This window comes from Hylobates moloch, unplaced genomic scaffold (genome assembly GCF_009828535.3).
Source record: "Hylobates moloch isolate HMO894 unplaced genomic scaffold, HMol_V3 SCAFFOLD_1, whole genome shotgun sequence".
Classification (NCBI taxonomy): Eukaryota; Metazoa; Chordata; class Mammalia; order Primates; family Hylobatidae; genus Hylobates; species Hylobates moloch.
The window spans coordinates 88,217,928-88,238,462 of record NW_026652276.1 but is presented as its reverse complement, the minus strand read 5'-3'; the positions used below and the strand labels follow the sequence as shown (position 1 = coordinate 88,238,462).

General features: G+C 36.2%; 1 protein-coding gene across 4 annotated transcripts in view; it reads left to right on the top strand.

Moving 5' to 3' along the window:
• GALNT13 (polypeptide N-acetylgalactosaminyltransferase 13) overlaps nt 1-3,448 on the top strand; it is a 588,430-nt gene extending 584,982 nt beyond the window's left edge. For 3 of the 4 annotated variants that reach the window (XM_032755681.2, XM_032755686.2, XM_032755680.2), the window contains one exon: nt 41-3,448. In XM_032755681.2, the coding sequence (XP_032611572.1) occupies nt 41-181 (141 nt within the window). In that variant the 3' untranslated portion in view covers nt 182-3,448. The remainder of the gene's footprint in view (nt 1-40) is intronic. The other variant, XM_032755678.2, reaches the window with a different exon arrangement.
• The last annotated feature ends 17,087 nt before the right edge of the window (nt 3,449-20,535 follow it).

The window sequence follows — 20,535 nt, the reverse complement described above, 5'->3', positions numbered from 1 at the left end:
GATGAAATAAGCTGCACTGATTATTGGTTATCTTTTACAGAGACTCACGTTGCGACATGTTAACAGTAACCAATGTCTCGATGAACCTTCTGAAGAAGACAAAATGGTGCCTACAATGCAGGACTGTAGTGGAAGCAGATCCCAACAGTGGCTGCTAAGGAACATGACCTTGGGCACATGAAGATCATGTCCTCCAAGCCATGAAAGTGTCTACACTTTTGTTTTTCCTTTATTTCAATTGGGGGAAAATATTAACTTTGCTGAATTGAAAGTTTTAAAAATCCTTTTAGTATTCTAAAACCAATTGTTTCTAATTCGTTTCTAGAAATGTTTGCTTATTTCCCTACTAAAATTTGTATCTGATCAAAGCACATAAAAATATAAATGATAGCAAACTATTATTAAACAACAGAACAACTTGTAAAACAAATTGTGTTTGCTTTAAGAAAAATCTTTATTGCACTCATGTCATAGGGTTAATTGGAGGTTATTTTATTTTTGGTTGTCATGGTGATTGAAAGAGATAATGTAAATGCCTTATAAAATCTTCATTATGAAATATTATCAGTTGCTTTATAAACTCACTCTTTTTACTGATCCTTCATGGAAACATGTTTGATTTCTGTGTCTACAACAGGGCCACATATTAAATTATTTCTGAATGGTGAATTCATCTTACAAAATGTTCCAAGTTTTGGACAAGGAAAAACATTACATTGGATATTGAATTCATAGAGCCTTTACAGAAGCATCACATTTAAACCAATGTGAATTCAAAAAAGAGGAGACTTTTTAAATTCAATTTAAAGTACATAAAAAAATCTGTAAAGCATTGAGGGGAACTAGACGAGTCTAATCCGCAGCACTTCAATCATTGTGAGAGAACTCAAAGTGGGTTGCAATCATTCCTAACACAGGCTGAAGCTAAACAATCTTGCTCCCAGAGTTTATGTTGGAAACTCAATTCTTAACCAAAATCTTGGTCTCCATAAACTCTACCATCCCTTTTCTCTTCACTCTATAGACAGTGGCATGCCATTGATGCTGTACAGAATTGCAGGTGAAAGGGAGAATTTTAGACTTAATTTTTAACTCTATTGCACTTAAAGATTTTAATTAGGTCACCACTGTCATTTTCATTTTCTATATTAAAGAATACCTTTCAGTGCTATGCTCCAATATCTAAAAATTTTATCGCCAGGGGAATAAACTCAATACACGTTCATTAAACTTTTATTGTAATTAAACTGCTATATATTGTTTGCCATATATTATGGCCCAAGGAACATAGTTATAATTAAGCTAGATTCACATTTTCTTTTCTCATCTTAAAACCCTTTATGTTCAAAATACATTAGCATAGGCCATGGAAAAAGGAAAAAATCAGATTTTTGCTAGTAAGTTTTTATATTTGACATCATTTAAAATGCTCATAGAGTTGCCCTATATATGCATGTTATTCATTATAAATGCACTCAGCAGCTAAGAAATTTGAGAGGAAAAATGGAAGAAGTGTTTTCTGGAGCAGAAGATTCCACTTCTTTGGTCCTCATCTTTTCTTAAAAAGCTCTTATAGAAAGGATTAATCATTTTGATTGCATCCAAACTCTCTGTGTCTCTGATGTGCACATACACTGCTTTATAATGAAAATGGGGACACTTTCTGATGGTCAGTAAAATCTTAAATGATTTTTGCAACTGGTATTCCTTCCTCTTTTGACTTTTTATTGGTGCAACTGTAGGGAAGAATCTACAACCTGGAGCATTTCAGGTTTGCTCTTTAAATATAGACACCCCTCACCATGAGCTCTCTGGGAATCCGTGAATTTCCTAAAATTGTAAGCAGAATGTTGAATATCAGGGCATTTTTTTCTGAGGTGGGACTATGTTGCTCACAGCAAACTTGGAAAGAAGGCTATGACTCCCAAGAGGCAATGAACCATTGCCTTAAATTAATAGCCTCTCAAGTCCATTGAGGCCTCATGTAAAATTCCCATTTTTCATTTTTACACTCCTTTTCTCCCCTCATTTCCTCTTCTCCTTACTAAGGTAAAAAGACCCTGTGCAGCATTATTGCTTAAGTTGAAAAAGCTTCAACGCTCAAGGACTCATGTATACCATGTGTTCCACTTATTGCTTTGTCAGTCAAAATGCATGTTATGTAGAAAATGGTCAATGGCAAATTTTTATAAATACAGCTACCCCATCAAAGCTGAACTTGAAACATTTTTAGCAGAATTTTAAATATGTGAAAGTTCATTATGGTCATGGTGAGAAAACTAAAACTACATGAGTTTCATGTTAGAAAAGAGTTTTTAAAGAATCTTCAGATGGCTTGAACACGTGCCATTATAGTATCTAACAAAAGGTGGCATAAAATATTATAAAACATCCAACACTAGAAAGCAATGACTGACATTTTGTTTTCAAAAATATTGTCTTCGGTACAAAAAGTTAAAACCATGATTGGATTCATAATGCACTTGTCTTATCCCTTATTTATGGAGCTAGACTGACATATTTCAAACCAATTTCTTCTGTGATCTTCTCTATCTCAGTTAATGCAACTTCAACCTTCCAGATGCTCAGGTCAAAAATTGAAAGTTGCTTTTGACTCCTGTATTTCTGTTTCAACTTTCATCTCATCCAACAGCAAATCCCCTTGATGCTACCTTTGAAATATAACTAGAAAAGAATGACTTGCCACCACATCCACTAGGTGTCACTACCTCTAACCTTTTTAATCGCAATATGCTTATTATTTAGTTCCCTAATTTCCCAGTCCTTGTCTTGAGCAATCTTTTCTCAATACAACAGCCATAGTGATTCTGTTAACCATGAATTTGATTGTGTCACTTCCCTGCTCACAATCTTCCAATGACTTCTCCCTCCGGAGGCCTTCAAGGTCCTTCATGAGTGTTACCCCTCTACACATCCACACCACTCACCACACATACATACACATGCACACACACACAGATGCAATTCTACCTTTTTATAACACCATCTCTTATCTCTCATTATTCTGCCTCTTACTTAACCCACTATGGCTCCCAAGAAAGTTCCTGCTTTAGTGTTTTGTTCCCTCTGCCCCAGAGAGCTCCCCTTAGTGGTCTCAGTTCAAATACTATCTTATCAGTAAGATAAACCCTTCTCCCATCTGCCTTCCCTATCCCCTGTGCCTGACAATCTATAAGTTTGCTTCTTTTTTTCTGTCTATTCTTCCCCCTCCCCAGTCCCAAACATGCCCTAGAAGGTAAGTCCCATGAAGGCAGGGGCTTTGTCAGTTTTGTTCATTTGGTATTTCTGGCATATATATTCTTTAAGTATTTCTTGAATTAATGAACTGAAATGTGTGTTAAAGTTGCTAAGTGTTACTGTATCATACTTTTTTTGTATTTTCAATTTTAAAATAAAGGCTAATATATTTAGACAGGATTTCCAATAACTTTGTCTTCAAATTTTAATTTTCTTCCTAATATTCTTCACATTAAACTATGGACTATATATTATTTTCTGGATAAAATATCCTGCCTTATGGAAATGAAATATGAAATTTTATTAAAATGCTGCTATATTATATAAGTTGCTTCATTAAGCTAAAAATAGTTTTAATTTTTATTTTTTGGTTGTGTCCAACGGCCACTTGAAGGTATAAGATTTTGACTTTTAAAGGAGAGATATCATTAAAAATTATGTATTTTCATGATTTCATAAGAACTATTACTAAATTTATCTTCTAAGTGCAGTCAATGGAATAAACACAATTACAGAGATTTTTAAAGGACTTTACAGATGACCTTGTCTTAGTTTCTCTGTTTATAGATAATAAGACTGAAACCCAGATATGTAATATGACAACTTTTCTAAGGATCATATATCTATAAGTGGTGTTGCCTGGACCCCTTATTGTTAATATAAACTAATACTGTCACTCAAAAAATTATAGAAATGGAACGGTAATGAGAAAAATATCTTCATTAAACCTGTTATGGGGCCAGGCATGGTGGTTCACACCTGTAATCCCAGCACTTTGGGAGGCTGAGGTGGGCAGATCACTTGAGTTCAGAAGTTCGAGACCAGCCTGGCCAACATGACGAAACCCTGTCTCTACTAAAAATACAAAAATTAGCTGGATGTGGTGGCACATGCCTGTAATCCCAACTACTCGGGAGGCTGATGTAGGAGAATTGCTTGAACCTGGGAGGCAGACAGAGGCTGCAGTGAGCCAGGATCATACCACTGCACTTCAGCCTCAAGACTCTGTCTCCAAAAAAAAAAAAATTATGATTAGTATATTGATTCTTTAGAAATATTTAAATTCTTACTACTAATTTAAATAAAATTAGTTCTTTAAAATAATACAAGCACTAAGACCTACAGCAGAAATAAACTACCAAGAAACAGCATGATTACAGGAACATCCAAGCATTATTTGGCAAACCGGGTTTTAGGGAAGCAAAGCCTCTTCAGTAGTAACTAATGGAACATACTCACTTTCATTTTCCTTCTAATTATCTTCAGGTTAAAAGTAAGGTTTGGCCTACAGCTTGCACAGAGAATTAGACCATCTATTACTGTGAAGATTGGGTTCTATGTTATGGAGCTTCAAAGACTGCAGGGAAATCAGCAGAGATTTCTAGGCTTCCCAGTGGAGCTCTGTAAACTCTAGTAAACACAATCCATAAATTTGATTTTGCCATGGTGCTTAGAAACAGTCTAATAAAAAGGAAAAAAGTGTACAGAGAGAGAAAAAATAACTACACTAAAACAGAACTGTTTTTACCTTTTTAAAAAATTTGGTGGGAGGTTAGGATCATATTCTGAATTAGTTCGGTAAACCTCAAAATACTGTCTCCCACCACACATGGTTTCACCACTTAAGAAATGATGATCGTATCTGCTCACAACCATTTTACTTGCATCTCATTTACAGATGCTAAATCTAGTCTCAGAGGAGGCAAAACATGTATGCATTCTTAAGTTATAAAGTGTACTGATTTCACAAATATGAAAAATTTTAGAAATTCAAATTTTTAATGGATGCGTCACCATCTACAGCTGTCATCCTGCATAGCTGATGTCTGCTGCAAATCTTGAATAAATTTCCAATTCAGTTGGGCAGCAAAAATTCAATTAGATCTAAAGGCAGCTTGTGTTTCAAGATTCCGCCACTGCCCATTTTCCCCAATATGTCGAATCATGGAATAGGTGAAATCAGCCCCTCTTATGTACACAGTACATGGACACATCTGTTGTGACTACACCATGTTCGAACTGCTACTAAATATCAGCTGTTGTGTGAATTTATGGTGTTGAATGAGCACCAGCAATGTTTTTCAAATAATTTGTGTATACATGTAGCCCAGTTTGTTTTATATTGGTCAATAAATTCTAAAGACAATTTTCATTGTATTTGTTTTAAAAGAAAAATCCCTCTGAAATACTAGTGAATTCAGGCAGCTCTTTTGTTAAGAATCCTTTAAGATAAAGATCACTTCTGCAATACTTGTGTTACATTATATAAAGTTATTTTGTTTTTGTTTTTAGCTAGGGAGAACAAATCACTCAATATTCTGTCTGTTTTTAATGAGTTACAGTGGAAAATTAGATGATTAAGGCTATATCTATAATGTTTTTTAAAAATGAGATTTTCATCATGCATTCAATTGGTGTGAAAATGAAAGTAAGCTGCTGCTTGGTTCCAGTTGTACTGAAATTTCAGCTAAAAATAGCACAAGGGGGAAAAAAGGACTTAATGATTACATGTGTTTTTTTGTTTTTCTATTTCAGCTTTTTTTTTTTTTTGGTCAGTGTAGCCACAGCTAGAAAGGAGTAATTTCAAAAATGTTTTAGATATATGCTTGGCACATGGTTCTTTAACATTTATAAAAGTAGATTGTGCATAATGACACATTTTAAATACTGTAAGCATTATTAGATGATATAATTGTTCTTTTGCTGTAAGTTTAAATATTTATACATTTTTTAGAGTTAAAATATGCCAATTTAATTTTCGTTTAGTATATATTGCCTTTTTGGAAAATAAATGGTTAACATTTCAAATAGATAAACAACGTCAGTATTTTATGCTTAACTTCCATGCTTGTAGATTATTTAAATAAATGATTAAGTGCCTATGAATATCTCCTAGCACCAAGAAAATGTTGTGTTCCCAGTATAATTTTGTTATCAAAATATGTAAAATAGAAACACTAAAATATGCATGATTTTAAAGCATTTATTTTTATTTATTTTGATTCTGAAATGATTTGAGGTGGATTTTTTCTTTCTGTTTTATAAAAATGACTAATAATAGAAAAATTTAAAAGTCTCATATCAATGATAAAAATTGTTTTTCAGAATATAGGCCATACCCAATACCTGGCTTCTGAGACTGGAATCCTAAAAGACCGTCTGTCAGGGTGAGAGGAAGATGGAGAGAAGCTGCCCACTCCACAGCACAGCGATTCCCCAGGATCAACTCTTCAGTCTTAACCACTAAGATAATCAAAAAGAGAATTTAATTTTCTAAGGTAGAGAAAGGAAGGAAGGGAAGGAAGAGGGAAGCAAGAATAAAGAAGAAAAGAAGGAAAGGAAAGGAGAGGGGATGGGAGGGAAGGGAAGAGAGAAAGAAGATTCTAATAATCTGTTTTCATAATTTTATTCTGAACAGACTCATCTGAAATTTCCTGTTCGTAAGTCCATTGATTTGCAAACATGAGCACCTCATTAGTTTTCCACAACTTATAACTGTCAGCAAGTGTAAAGGACATTTCTAGATTTTGTGTCTTACACACAAAATGTCCCTTCTTGGCTTTCTGTAAACCAAGTGTGACTCCAGATACCCAACTCTCTTTTCGGTTACTCTTGTCCACACACAGCATACATTTCCAGCAGTAACCAGGTACTCAGGTATAACCTAATAAAGCAACCCCACCCACTTCAGGTTTTGATAGATCCATAACTTACCCTGTCTTGCTTTTCTTCAGCACCTGGTAGAAACAGAATGTGAGGTCTCATGCTCAGAACTGTGCTTTCCTCTTCCTCCTCAGCCAAGGAGACTATTAGGCTTTCTGCTGACTCACTCATTTTCTGACATAATGAATTTTCTTCCCCCCGCAGGACAGAGGATATTAATCACCAATCTCTGCTTCCACTGTGGGAAAGAAGTTGTAAGTAGCCCACTGAAATTCTTTTTACAGAAGTCTCTTCACCAATTTTTCGAAGTGAAAACCTAGGTAAACATGCAAACATCTAAAACAGATTTCACCGTTTTCTCTGCAACACAAAACACATGAACTTGCTGCAGCAAGCACTCTATCTACTACATGATAATATATATAAGGTGGAGGCTGTGAGATCAACATTGTCTAAACAATTGAGGTCAGAATTTAAAATACCCTTCCTTAAGACTAATGGGACCTGTGCTCTCAGCCCTGAGCCTGCAGCTTGCTTTCCCTACGTACCTGTGAAACATTTTGGCTTTTAAACAATGACATGAAGTTAAGTTGCATATATAAAAGCACTTCAAATTTCTTCCTTTATTTATATGGACCAAAGTGGGTGGAGAATCTATTTTTTCCCACATACTTAGCTTTTTAAGACTCTAGTTTCCATTAGTGGATTTAGAATCATTTGACTCAGCAGCTCACCAACTCCTCCTTTGGATATATTTTCTTCATTTTTTTGGTTTTCCTTCCACCTCATTGGCCAATGATTTCCAGTTTCCTTTGCTAAGCTTTCCCTTCTTTCTCCCATGTCTTAATATTGGAGTGCCTCGAGGTGCAGTCCTTGGCCTTCTCAATTCTCATTGACTCTTTGGTGATCTCATCCAGAAGCACATATTTCAATGCCTCTGATGCTGATGACTCCCAAGTATCTCTATCCAGTTCAGAAACTGCCTACCTGACATCTACAGTTGGATAACTAAGAGACATCTGAAACTTGGTTTGTCCAAAACTTAACTTTTTGCCTTCTCCTACAAATCTGTTCAACCCAGAGATTTTCCATCTCAGTTGATGGCAACTCCATTTTGCCAGTTGCTCAGGCCTAAAATCTTGGTATCTTTGAAACCTCTCTCTCCATTAGAAAATCTCCTTGATTCCACCTTCACAGTGTTTGCTGAATCTGACCACTTCTTAACACCTCAACTACTCCCATCTTGGTCTGTATCACCAACTAAACGATAGCCGGAGTCTCCTGACTGGTTTCCAAGTTGCTTCCACCCTTGCCTCCTCCATAGTCTGTTCTCAAAGAGAGCCTTAAATTTATATTAAAAAATTGTCTAAGAATACCAGAATAATGATATAAAATGTAACTCAGGTATGTCTCTCTTCTGCTCAAAATCATCCAGTGACTTCCTGTTTTGCATAGAGTAAAAGGCTATGTCCTTATGAGAGCCAACAACACTGCATGCTGATCTGGCCCCTGTTAACTCTCTGACCTCCTCCCACACAATGTTTCCCCTTATTCACTTCATCCCAAGCACTGTGTCCTTGCTGTGGATCTGAACAAGCCAGGCATGTCTTTGGTTTAGGGCCTCTACCTGGAATACTTGTTCCTAGATACCTACATGGGAACTCATTAGCCTTGATCACAACTAAATTCTCTACGAGATCCCCCATCTACTCTTTGTAATACTGTAGCCTAATTTACTTATTTATCATTTTTAATGCTTAGTTGTTTATTGCCTCTCTCTCTCTACCCCTCACCCCTACCAAGCACCCTCACCCCTTGAATAAAAGGTACCGCAAAACAGGAATCTTGATTTCATTGTGATATACTGCAAGTATCTAGAGTAATACCTGGCACGTTCTAGGCACCCAATACATATCTGTTGAGTATCAAGTGAATTTCCATCCTTCCTTTCTATTGGTGCATTGTATTCCATGCAAGGGACTTGGGAGTTGGTGGGAAAAGGGTTGGAGGCAGAGAGAGAATTTTAACATTTTTCTTGTTCTTCTCTATATTGATACGGTTTAACCTCCACTACACTTTTTAATGTCCTCCTACTAATAGGCTTATGTCATTTATCTTCATTGCAAAACTATTAATTTTTAAGGGAATGGATGCATTTGGAACTTGAGACAATTCCATAATCATACAACTATTAGGCTAATTATATTTGATATGACCCAGATGAGCATTTTTTTCTGTAATGGAAGGATGGTTTGGGGGCATAGAATAATGGAATGTTAGCATGACAAGGCAGCTGGACATGTGATCATAAAAACAAAAACAGTTGCAGTAGATGATTTGTACAAATTTATTGTAATGTCTTTCTAAGGCTTATTTCTGAAAACTACATACTTAGACATTCCTAAGGATACATATATTTAAAGGAAATGCATAGTATAAATTTATAGATTCCAAGTTAAAATAAAATACTGAAAATTACATCCTCCCTCCTGTGCCTTTTATTAGGGTAACCATTTATGTGCACAAGTCTCTGGAGATAGGTATGCAGATGGGCTTCTCTCTTTGATGTTTGTCAAAATCTTAGGTGGTGTTAGCTCTACACTAAATATGACTTTCTCTTATCTTCCATCTACTATGGACAGATCCAGGAAGTGCTAACTATCCTATCACAATTGGCAAGAGGTGGGAGTACAGGTTCTTTTTAACTGCACTGCAGGGCCAGGCTCTGAAGACAGCTGCTTAGATCTAACGGAGATTTCTTTCAGTAACAATCAAGTAGGAGAAGAGCCACGTTTGCTTAGGTAACTGCTCAGTTCAGTTTTCTTTACCTTGAAATAGAATCTGACCTTTTTATCCTATAGTTAGAGTATAGTGGGAAGAGTATGGATTTTGAAGCCAGGTAACTAAAGTTGTCATCTCACATGGGCCACATACCATCTAAGCTGACAGTTGTACTTGTCCATATCAACACCAGTGCCCACCTCAGGCCCACCTTGAAGGGCTTTTGTGAGGGTTAGCAATGATTCAGGTAAAGTGCCTCTTGCAGAAAATGTAAGCTACATAAGTTTACTTCAGTCTTCTATGTTCACTGTAATTCTTCCATGTAGAAGACTGACTGACACAAAAGCTGCTTTTAATGAATAAGAAATGTCTGGGCATTTTGTTTTCCTTTTCCCTCATTTTCCCATCATGTATAGAAATTGGCTTCTGTTTTGCATCATAAGCAGACTAAACACCCTGTGTTTTGTCCCTCTAGGCCTGCAAGTCAGTGGAGGAGGACTTAAACTACAGCACCCTGCAGCAGATACATTTTGGAACTTCAGCTATTTATGTAAGAAGCTCTTGAAATCAGCTTTTCTGAAAAGTGGCACCCTAGATTTACAGAAGTAAGCCCAGAATGCAAACAGTTTTAACCATTCTTCAGTAGCTACCATACTGACATCCAAAACTCTGTTTATGATAAGCTATGTTGATCCTTAAAGCTGTGCTTTATAGATAAACATTTTGAAAGGATTTCCAATGCTGTTTGACTTATGGCTGCTTTGTTTCTCAAAAGATGCAAGTAGCAGCAGAACTCAAATTAATGTACATGTGCCAGTACATGAGTCATTACATAACTTACTTTTGACTTTAAGAGCTGAAGTTGCCCATGGCATTGAACTAATTGATATTTTTATCCTTAATTGTTCTCAAGGACTCAAAATTAGAACTATTTATTTTTACCATAATAGTTTATTAGCATATTTTCTTTTTTTAAAAAATGTTTAACCTATTTAGAGAGAAAATCGGTAAGTCAGAAACAGTTGCCAACAGATGACTAGTACATCTTAGGTAGAGTTCATGCTTTCAAAACTCTTATTGGGTTCAAGTAAAACTCTGGATTCTATTTTTTATTTTTATTTATTTATTTATTTTAACTTATATTTAAAGTTCAGGGGTACTTGTGCAGTTTTGTTACATAGGTAAACTTGTGTCATGGGGCTTTGTTGTACAGATTATTTCATCACTCAGGTACATTCTTTTATAAGGAAAGAAATTCTTAATTTTTAATAATCTGAATATTGCCAGAAGGCTCAGTATAGAAACACTTTCCATGCAAGCTAGTGATGACAATGCAGGATATGAGGATTTGTTGTGGTTGTTGTGGTGTGCGTTATGATTAAATGTCAAATATTGGTTATAATGTGATTAGTTATCTAATGTCAACATGTAAGAATTAAAGAAAGATGAAGACAACAATCTATTTGCATTTTAACAGTTAAATTTAAATTAACTAATCACATTGTAATCTTCAAATAGAATAAGGGAGCCAGTCAGGCGAAAGAGCTCTCTTCATTCCCTACTCAGGCAGAATATTCCAACCCCATTTTCCCTCCTCAGTGCCAACATCTGTCTCCACCTATATGCCAACCAGATGCATGTTTAGGAAGGTGATATACTTGTGGCACTCTCTGGGAATTTGCCAAGATCTTAGGCAAAAGGAATTAGGGTTAATGGGATATAAATAGAAAAGTGAGATCTTTTTTTAAAAATGAAATTCTCATAAATCTCAGTGAAGAAATGTTATCCTGATTAAAATAACATGCATAGCTTATAAAAGATATCATCAGCTAATCTGAGTGTATTGGAACCCAGCAGGATATATTAACATGTATCCTCATGCTTACATGCTATGTTTTGTGATTAGAGAATACGGTTTGAAAAAATCCTTTTCAAATTAAAGCTCTTGGGCCAAGAGCAATTAGATAAATCTAGTTTCTGACTAATGCTCTATATTCAGATTGCTGCTTGGATATTAAGGTGGAGATCTGATGGGTAGACAGATAGAAAGGCTCATACATTTGTTATGATGTTGATTCATTTTGTGACTTCTTGCCTATTACACCCACTATTGCTCCAAAATAAGAAGTCTCTCTTCTAGGTCAAGTTTGACAGTCAAAAGAGAATGTCTGTAATATTCCTTCAGTTTAATTCAATTGTAACCTAAAACCACCACATTTATAGCAGATACGTTTTACAATAATAAGTTGTATTAGAAAGGGCAGGCTTGAAATATGTTTTACAATAACAAGGTGTATTAGAAAGGGCAGGCTTGAAATGGATGAATCAGAATCCAGTTGACAATTCTAGCAATGAGAAAGTTCTTGAAAGCTATGGTTTTCATGTGCTAACCATTGCACTAGTCCCCACCTCCTTCCCTCTGGGAACACATGATCAGGAATGAGCCAATCATGGACCCCGTTACCCCTCTGACTCTAGTGATTGCTCCAGAGATAGACCTATGATAGAAGCGAGGCTAATTAGATTTCTGTTTTTTTCTGTTTTATAAGTGTCTTATTTGGAACTGGAGGATAATCTTCCCATTTCCTCTTATGGTGAATTAAAGAAAAAAGACTGTGTCCCAAACTCAAGCATGTGAGGTTTCCTACTCACAAAAAGTGAGTAAGAAATTAAAAGAAAAAAAAAAAAAACAAGAATTAAAGTTTAGGTCCCTAGAACTAAATGCAGTGAAGTTCTGCCCTCATCGTTTCTTTTGTTTAGACAGTTTTTCAAAAAACTCCTCTCTTGCTTAAACTGGTTCAAGGTTGGGTTTAAGCACATACGGATGAAAGTGTACTGGGTAATCCACTATTTAAGCTAGCTGAACATGTTTCATCATTTGAAAAACGTAAATGATAAAATGGTCATCACAGATTTCTTGTAAAAGTGTAATCTATGCAGAGTCTAATTGTGCATGAGTCAAGGGGGTGCTCAATGGAAATTAGTTTCCTGATGTCACTGTTATTTCCAACATGCCACAGAAAAAGAACATGTCTAGCGGACCTTATTATATGCTCAGGTGAAATATTTACACACCACTAATATGTCTAGAGTTTAAGGTAACTGGCTGTGGCTTTTTTAGAAGTGAGGGGCCTTAATTTTTTGTACTTTATCATTGTAAAAAAAAAAAAAAAAAGTAGGCCTAGTGACACAATCCATCTCAATTGAGGTTATTTTTTAAGTTTAAATACAGGAAAAAATATTACAGATTATATTAGTTACTTTTCAAGTGTAATGCCTTGAAGTGTGAAAGTGTTCTTATTAAATAGCATCTGTGGTACAGTGACTATGCACTATTATTCCCCCTGCAGACCTTACCTCTCTGTTAAAGGATTGCCTTGGCCAAGGAAGCCTTATATTTATAACTCTCAAAAAATAAGTTTTCAAATGACAGCATGTGAAAAAAAGTCTTTGTAGAGGCAGGACACAGCTAGAAATGCATTTTAGCAACGACTGACAAAGAATATGATTGAATCAGAGGGATGATGGGACCTATATTTGAAAAGAAAAAGTTAATTACTTTGTATTTGATTAAAATTCATTGAATATATTCATCATAATCAAAATTATTTGTAAGCACCTATATTCTAAAGACTAAAGCTAAATTTTTTATGGAGGATTTGAATAGACTGAGAGCCTACTTTTTTGGGAGCTTATGAGTTAAGATGGTAAAATAATGACATTAGAAACAGACATCAACATCATCAACACCTGTGCCTATCTTTATGTGCCATCTGTAAATATATTAACTTAACTGTAATTTTATTTAGTATAATGGACTATATGTAATATTGGAATAGTGTAATATCATTTGGTATAATGCCTTCAGGAAGGAGTGGCATTGGGTCAGTGTTTAAAAGATGAAACAGAAGTAATTTTGTGATAGCAAGAATGGAAAATCTCAAAGGTAATCCCTCAGATACAAAAAACAATAAGCTAGTGTTTTTGTGACTGATGTTTCTAGTAAAGATTTAAAATCAAGATTCCTAAAAGTAATAAAATGTAGGCCTAAAATCAATTAAAGAAGTCATAAATTATAAAATATTCTTAACTCCTTTTGAAGAAAAACCTTTCAAAATCACTCATCCATTATTGTGTATGCGTGTGGTTGTGTATGTGTGTGTGTGTGTGTCTGTATGTGTGTATGTAGAGTATTCTTATTTAAAACATGATAAATAGGCATCTTACAGGCTTGGAAGCAGGCTAAAAATATCCTACTAAACTCCCCTAGGTTTCATGGCAGAGGCATAGAGCTCAGAGTTAGATAACTGAATTCTGTTTTCAGCTAAACCCCTGACTTCTGAGAGTAAGGCTTCAAGGAGCTGTTGTTTTTTGCTAAAGGCACAGCAGAAGGCGTGAAGAACAGTGGTGCTTGCCGTGAAGATTTTCTAATGGAGGTGGTCCAACCCTGCTGTTTTCCAAGGCTACTGTTCACTCTCAAGCTGCCTTCATGATGCTTTCTCTGTGTATTAATTTCCTAGGGCTGTTATAACAGAGTAATAAGAACAAGGAGGCTTACAACAACAGCAGTTAACTCTCTCACAGTTCTAGAGGCTAGATGTCTGAAATGAAAGTGTCAACAGGGCCATGCCCTCCCTGATGGTTCTAGGGGAGAATCCTATGCCTCTTCCAGCTTTGAGCATTTGCCGGCAGTCCTTGACTTGTATGAATGTGACATTCTAGTCATTTGGCCGTCTCCTCCCTGTGATGTCGTCACATCATCTTCCCTCTATGTCTGTCCGTGTGTGCATCCAAATTACCCCTTTTATGAGGATATCAATCATCGTGGATTAGAGTCCACACTAATGACTTCATTTTAACTTGATTACTCCTGTAAAGACCTTCTTTCCTTCTTTCCAAATAACATTACCTCCTGAGGTACTGGAGGTTAGAACCTCAATACACATTTTTGGGGACACAATTCAACCCATAACATTTGGCGCTTACGCCTTCCTTTAAGGTTGACTCACAAAAATAGGAGTCTAAAGGGATTCTTGGAGCAACTTTCAGCAACTTCACTTTCTGCACCATTCTTATTCATGTTTCTACACTTTATACATTTCCAGCCTTCTCACATCACACTCCCTTTTCTTCGAAAATCATAAATATTGCATTATACTCAGTTTATTTTTCTTTGTAATACTCTCCTCTACCCCCCACCCCCTTGATAGAAATACTAATGATCTGCAATCAGAACTTCCTATAAAGAGCCATAAGAGGGAGATGATATTATTTTTAAGTGTCTTTCTTTCCACTCCACCTCTCACCTATGCAGTTTCAACTTCCACATGGACAGGATTGGTGAGTAGAATAGGATGGAACACATACCCAGTTGTATATTGGTTTCTTGCCAAAAATACTTTTCTTTTTCCACTTTGTCATCATGCACCCTAAATCCCTTACTAGAACCTCTCAAACTAAATATTCTGTTAGTTATGTTGAGATGTTGATATCCTTCAATCTTTGGAAGACAAGTGACACCACCTCCTGACAAATGGTGTCCAAGCAGCATCCTACTTTGCCCAGCATGCCTTGTAAACCATATTCTAATTATCCACGTGTGCTGTCACATGAAGCATTGCTCTACACTGATAAAGAGCAGTGCCCAGGGACTACCAGAAACATACCCATAGTCAACCAAAATTAGGTTTATTAACCTGCTTCAGCAAAGAACACATATTGTAGTGAACACTAAGATGTGTCGGAAGTTAGTAAGCAGGGAGCGAGAACTTTTGAGCAGAAGAAGCAAGAGATGCAAGGCATAAAGTTATGAATCACGATGATGTGATTAAGGAGCTGGACGAAGTTTGCTATGGCATAAACTGGCTCACATGGAGGTAAACAGAAATGAGAAATAAGAAATAAGCTGTCTGGGACAGCTTTGCCTGCCAGATAAGGGCCTGGGACTTTTTTCCATAGGTAATGGAGTGTCATTGAAGAATTAAAAGCATGCTGGTGATATAATTATATTTGGATGTTGGAAATTGCTCTTTAAAATGAGAAGGAAGCACAGGTTTGAGGGCTTGAGACTTTCATAATAGTTTAGACTGGAAAGGATGAGACCTTGAAATAGAGCTGTGGCTTTAGGAATGATTTTTGAGTTATGTCAGACAGAGATGAAATTGTATGGCTTAATAGGTGATGAGGATGAAGTAGAAGGAAGAATCTAGGGTAGGAATGCTAAATAGATTTCAACACAGAATGATAACTGATGAATTCAAAGTGCCTGCTTGGAGTGCCCAGTTCAGACTCATTTACGGCTATGGGAGTACATATTAGGAAAGTGATGAATTAATCATAGTTTCCATGGCATGAGGAGGGAGAAGGAACACAGTTGTCATGTGAAAATGGCATTGTGGCTGCGTAACTAGATACCATTTCATAATTCTCTCTTCCTTCCAGATCTCCAGTTTCTTTTCAGACAGCCACTTTTATATTTTATGTTCTTTAAGAAAAGGGATCATATAGGGCAACTTCAATGGATATTCATAAATTGTCACTCATCTCCTTTGCAGAGGGATTGGCCAAGAGCCTAGGCCTAAGCCCATCAGCCCCTGTCACTTCCACAAACAAAGAGGTTGGTTTAGAAGTGGGCATGTGATGCCATTCCAGTCAATGAGATGCCAAGAGAGCTTTTCCAGAGGCTTCTGGGAAAGAAAGTTTCTTGCTCTTAAGAGTAAGCTGGGGGGAAAAAAAGGGTAAGCTAGGATTAAGCCAACTGTAGTAGACCAATAAATATCCATATTGTTTAAAGCAGTTTGAGCTGAGATTTCCATTACTTGTAGTCAAAACACATTACTTACTGATGCTTTTGTTGTCCTTCCTGTAGCACAACTCCCAAGTTCTTATTTTCAGTGACTAGGTTGTTGGTTGCATTCATCAAGCTGGACAACAGAGGAGGTAAAGATTTTAATCCTAGGTTGGTTGGATTTGTGACACATATAAGACATCCAGAGAGAAATAACTAATAAATAATGTACATGCTCATCTATACTTCAAGAATGAGATATGGCATGGAGTTTTAGATTTGAAAATTACTTATGTACAATAGGGGCTTTAAACCATTGTGCAAAATGAGACAGAATATTAACTTACAAAGTAAAGGGCAGTATTCGTGTTTTTTTTCAATGACATAGAACATGATACTTAGAGTTGAACAGAAGATAAAATATTAATGTACATTGAATGTAACAGGGGAAAATATTGTTTTTTAAAATTTCATTTAGTTATATAGCCGTGTGCTCTGGATCATAATATAAGATATATTTCTTACTATAAGTAGAAGTCAAAATAGCTTTCAAAACACTGATATAGAGGGAGAAACTTAGAAAGCTAAGAACAAAACCTGGGGACCATGAAGGGGAGAGCACGAGAAAATAATTCTAAACAGGGGAGACTGAGAAGGTAAAATCCACATAGAATGCTCTCACCATTTTAAATTCATCTGTATTTACCTTTTAGCAGAAATTTCTGATGCAACAAGAGTGATGGAGAGTCAAATCTGGGTAGGAACAACATTAGGTTTAGTAACTACTCTGTCTGACCTATCTTGCACCTAGAAGAACATGCCTTTCCTTCGTGCACACTGATCCTTTACAGTTTGGACTCCTCCAGTCTCCTATCCCCCAAAACTCCATCTTTTCTCAACAATCATTTCTTTTTCCCTAGTAATGTTTGAATTTTCAATAGCTCCAAAACTTTATATTCAGCTTCTTTTCATATCAGCTTAAGAAGTCTCTACTTGTAAAGTATTGTAAACTTTTTATATGACAACACCTTGGAGTGACTAGGAGTGTAAAACAAAAGCAAGGAAAAATCCTAAGTTTTAGTTAGCTGAATTATCTTATATAAACATGATATTTTTAACAGAATTGGCCCATGTGAACCTAGATTAGACAGACTAAATCGGTTTTTTACTTGAATCATAGGAAAAACCTCATTTTCACCTAGGAAGTGAGAGTGTGAGTTATAGGAGATCCCTGGAGACTCAGTTGGATCAAAATTCAATTCTGTTTTTAAATAGATTTGAAAAGTGTGGATCACTGTTTTCAGCAGCATCCCACGTAATCATAAAAATTTCATGCTGGCATCTCACAAATCAATGGTGTTTTTCAAGACTTTCTCTTTTTTGTACATTTATTTGAGCGGCTAGAAGGATTAATTTGCTCTCATCAGGGAACAGACCACACAATACTGCAGAATGAACATTCTAATACAGTTGTCTATTTAATGATTGCTTCTTTCTTGTGTAATGTGTGTTATAATTTTGAAATATATCTGAGATGTTTGATTTTTATTTTATGTTAATTTACATTTCACATGCATTCATCTAAGAATCTGTGAAGAAAAGGGGCTCATCTCAAGGAAACAACATAATATTTCATTATTTAAACTGTATCTGAATCACAAAAGCAAAAATAGAATATTTAAAATGCATATTTTTACCCTGAAGATACAAAAAATAAAAATAAAAATAAGCAATTTAGGCTGGGCACGGTGGCTCACGCTTGTAATCCCAGCACTTTGGGAGGCGGAGGAGGGTGGATCACGAGGTCAGGAGATCGAGACCATGGTGAAACCCCGTCTCTATTAAAAATACAAAAAATTAGCCGGGCGTGGTGGCGGGCGCCTGTAGTCCCAGCTACTCGGAGAGGCTGAGGCAGGAGAATGGCGTGAACCCGGGAGGCGGAGCTTGCAGTGAGCCGAGATTGCGCCACTGCACTCCAGCCTGGGTGACAGAGCAAGACTCCATCTCAAAAAAAAATAAGCAATTTATAAACAAGTCTAGTTGGTACAGCATTATTTGTAGAACAAATAATTTTGTGATGCAAAATTGCTTTGTATAATAATTCAAATGACCTTCATTAAGGAGCAGGTTGATTGAGCTATGATATAATCCCACAATAGAATATTATTCAGCTATAAAAATAATGAGAAAGATATGTGATTATATGACTCTATAGTAATCTCCAAGACATATTACTAGGTAAAAACATCAAGTCACAGAATGGCAGATTACATTTTCCAGGAGTTGTGTAACTTTTTTTTCATCCAACATTCCACATGTTCTTCAGAACCCAGTTACTTCCCCTTCAATAAGTGGAGTATATGTCCCCTCCCTCTGAAACTTGGGAGACTTTTTGACTGTCTCAACTAATACACTAGTGATAAATGCTACTTCCAAGGCTAGGTTATAAATAGTGATTGAGTTTCTGGCAGCCACCATGTCAATTATTTTAGATCACATTCATCATGTGAAGAGTGCACTTTATTTTCACTGGAATAGACACTAATTCTGTATATGGAATTGCTTTTTCACAATTCTTCTTCCAATATCACCAACCTTGCATTTACAACATGCTTTATTCTTCTTCACAATGTCTCACACAGCATCACTTCTGACAAAGAAACTCACTTTGTAGAAAATGTTGCAGTGGGTTCAGGTTTATGGCATTCATTGGTCTTACAATGTTCCTTATTACCCTGATGTATCTGGCCTGTGAGAAGGGTGGATTAGTCTTTTGAAGACTCAGTTATGGAGCCAGTTGGTTGGTCACACCTTGTGGGTGGGGTGTATATTCTTCAGGATGCAGTATATACTCTGAATGAGTGACTATGGGTACTGTTTCTCCCATATTTAGGACTTATGAGTCTGAGAATCAAGGAGTGGAAATGAGAGTGGCCAATCTCCCTATAACCCCAGAGATGTGTAGTTGCTTCCTCTGTCTGTAACACTAGCTTCTGCTGGTGTAGAGGTCTTAGATTAGAAAGGGAGAAATGCGTCTTCTGGGACATACAGTAAAAAATCACCAAATAGAAAGCGACAGGCAAAAATGAGATTTATTGTATTTGCTAGATTGATTGATCCTGAATATCAATGAAAAATTGGATGAATATCAATGAAAAATTGGGTTACTACTACACATTGGGGACAAAGAAGGGTATTGCTGAATTCAGGATATTCCATAGGGTATTGCTTAGGACTCCCATGTCCAGTCATTAAAGTCAGTAGAAACTAGAATGACTCAATAGAGGCAGCAATTCTAATGACTACACCTTCAAAAATATTTAGGTCACCCTACCAAGCAAGGAAGCATCACCCATCAAGGTGCTTACCCAGGTCATAAGGGATACAAAAGGTATATTGGAAAATGGTCATTGTAAGTATCAGCTATGACAATTTTTCAAGTTGCAGAAAGGAAGTGATAATCATTAATATTTCTTCTTTATTTTGATATGAATATAAATACATATATGTGTGTATACACATATGTAACTCATTTTCTTTCTCTCTTATACATATGTAAGTCTTTTTTTTCATTCTCTTTCCCATACCTCTACCATCTAACATGTGTTCATAGTAGCGAGCATTATCTCTAAGCATTTGAGAAAGCATGGTTCAGTAAGAAGAGGAATAAATATCAGCCAAAGTTGGCTAAAAAGACTCTCAATCCTCTTTTGGGAAAGGGGAGTGAGTTTTGGTTATACATAGTATGGTTGAATACTATTAGGTAGACTCATGATTTTGCCATTGCATTTATTTGGGAGTTTAGCATAATTAAAAGAGGGATAAATATTGGACGATGACTTCACAAAAGATAGACTGTGGTGGCTTTGTAAAGTGTCAGGTTAGTTGGAACTAAGTTTCTCAGTATTCTCTTCCATGTTCAGTTCTTAGTTAAGATTTGCCACAAGTGAAATTTACATGGAATTTAAAGTCTAACTGGAATCCAGCTGCCAGAATTACACTCAGACCTGTGTGGGGTCACGTACTGTTGCAGCTCACACAGTTTA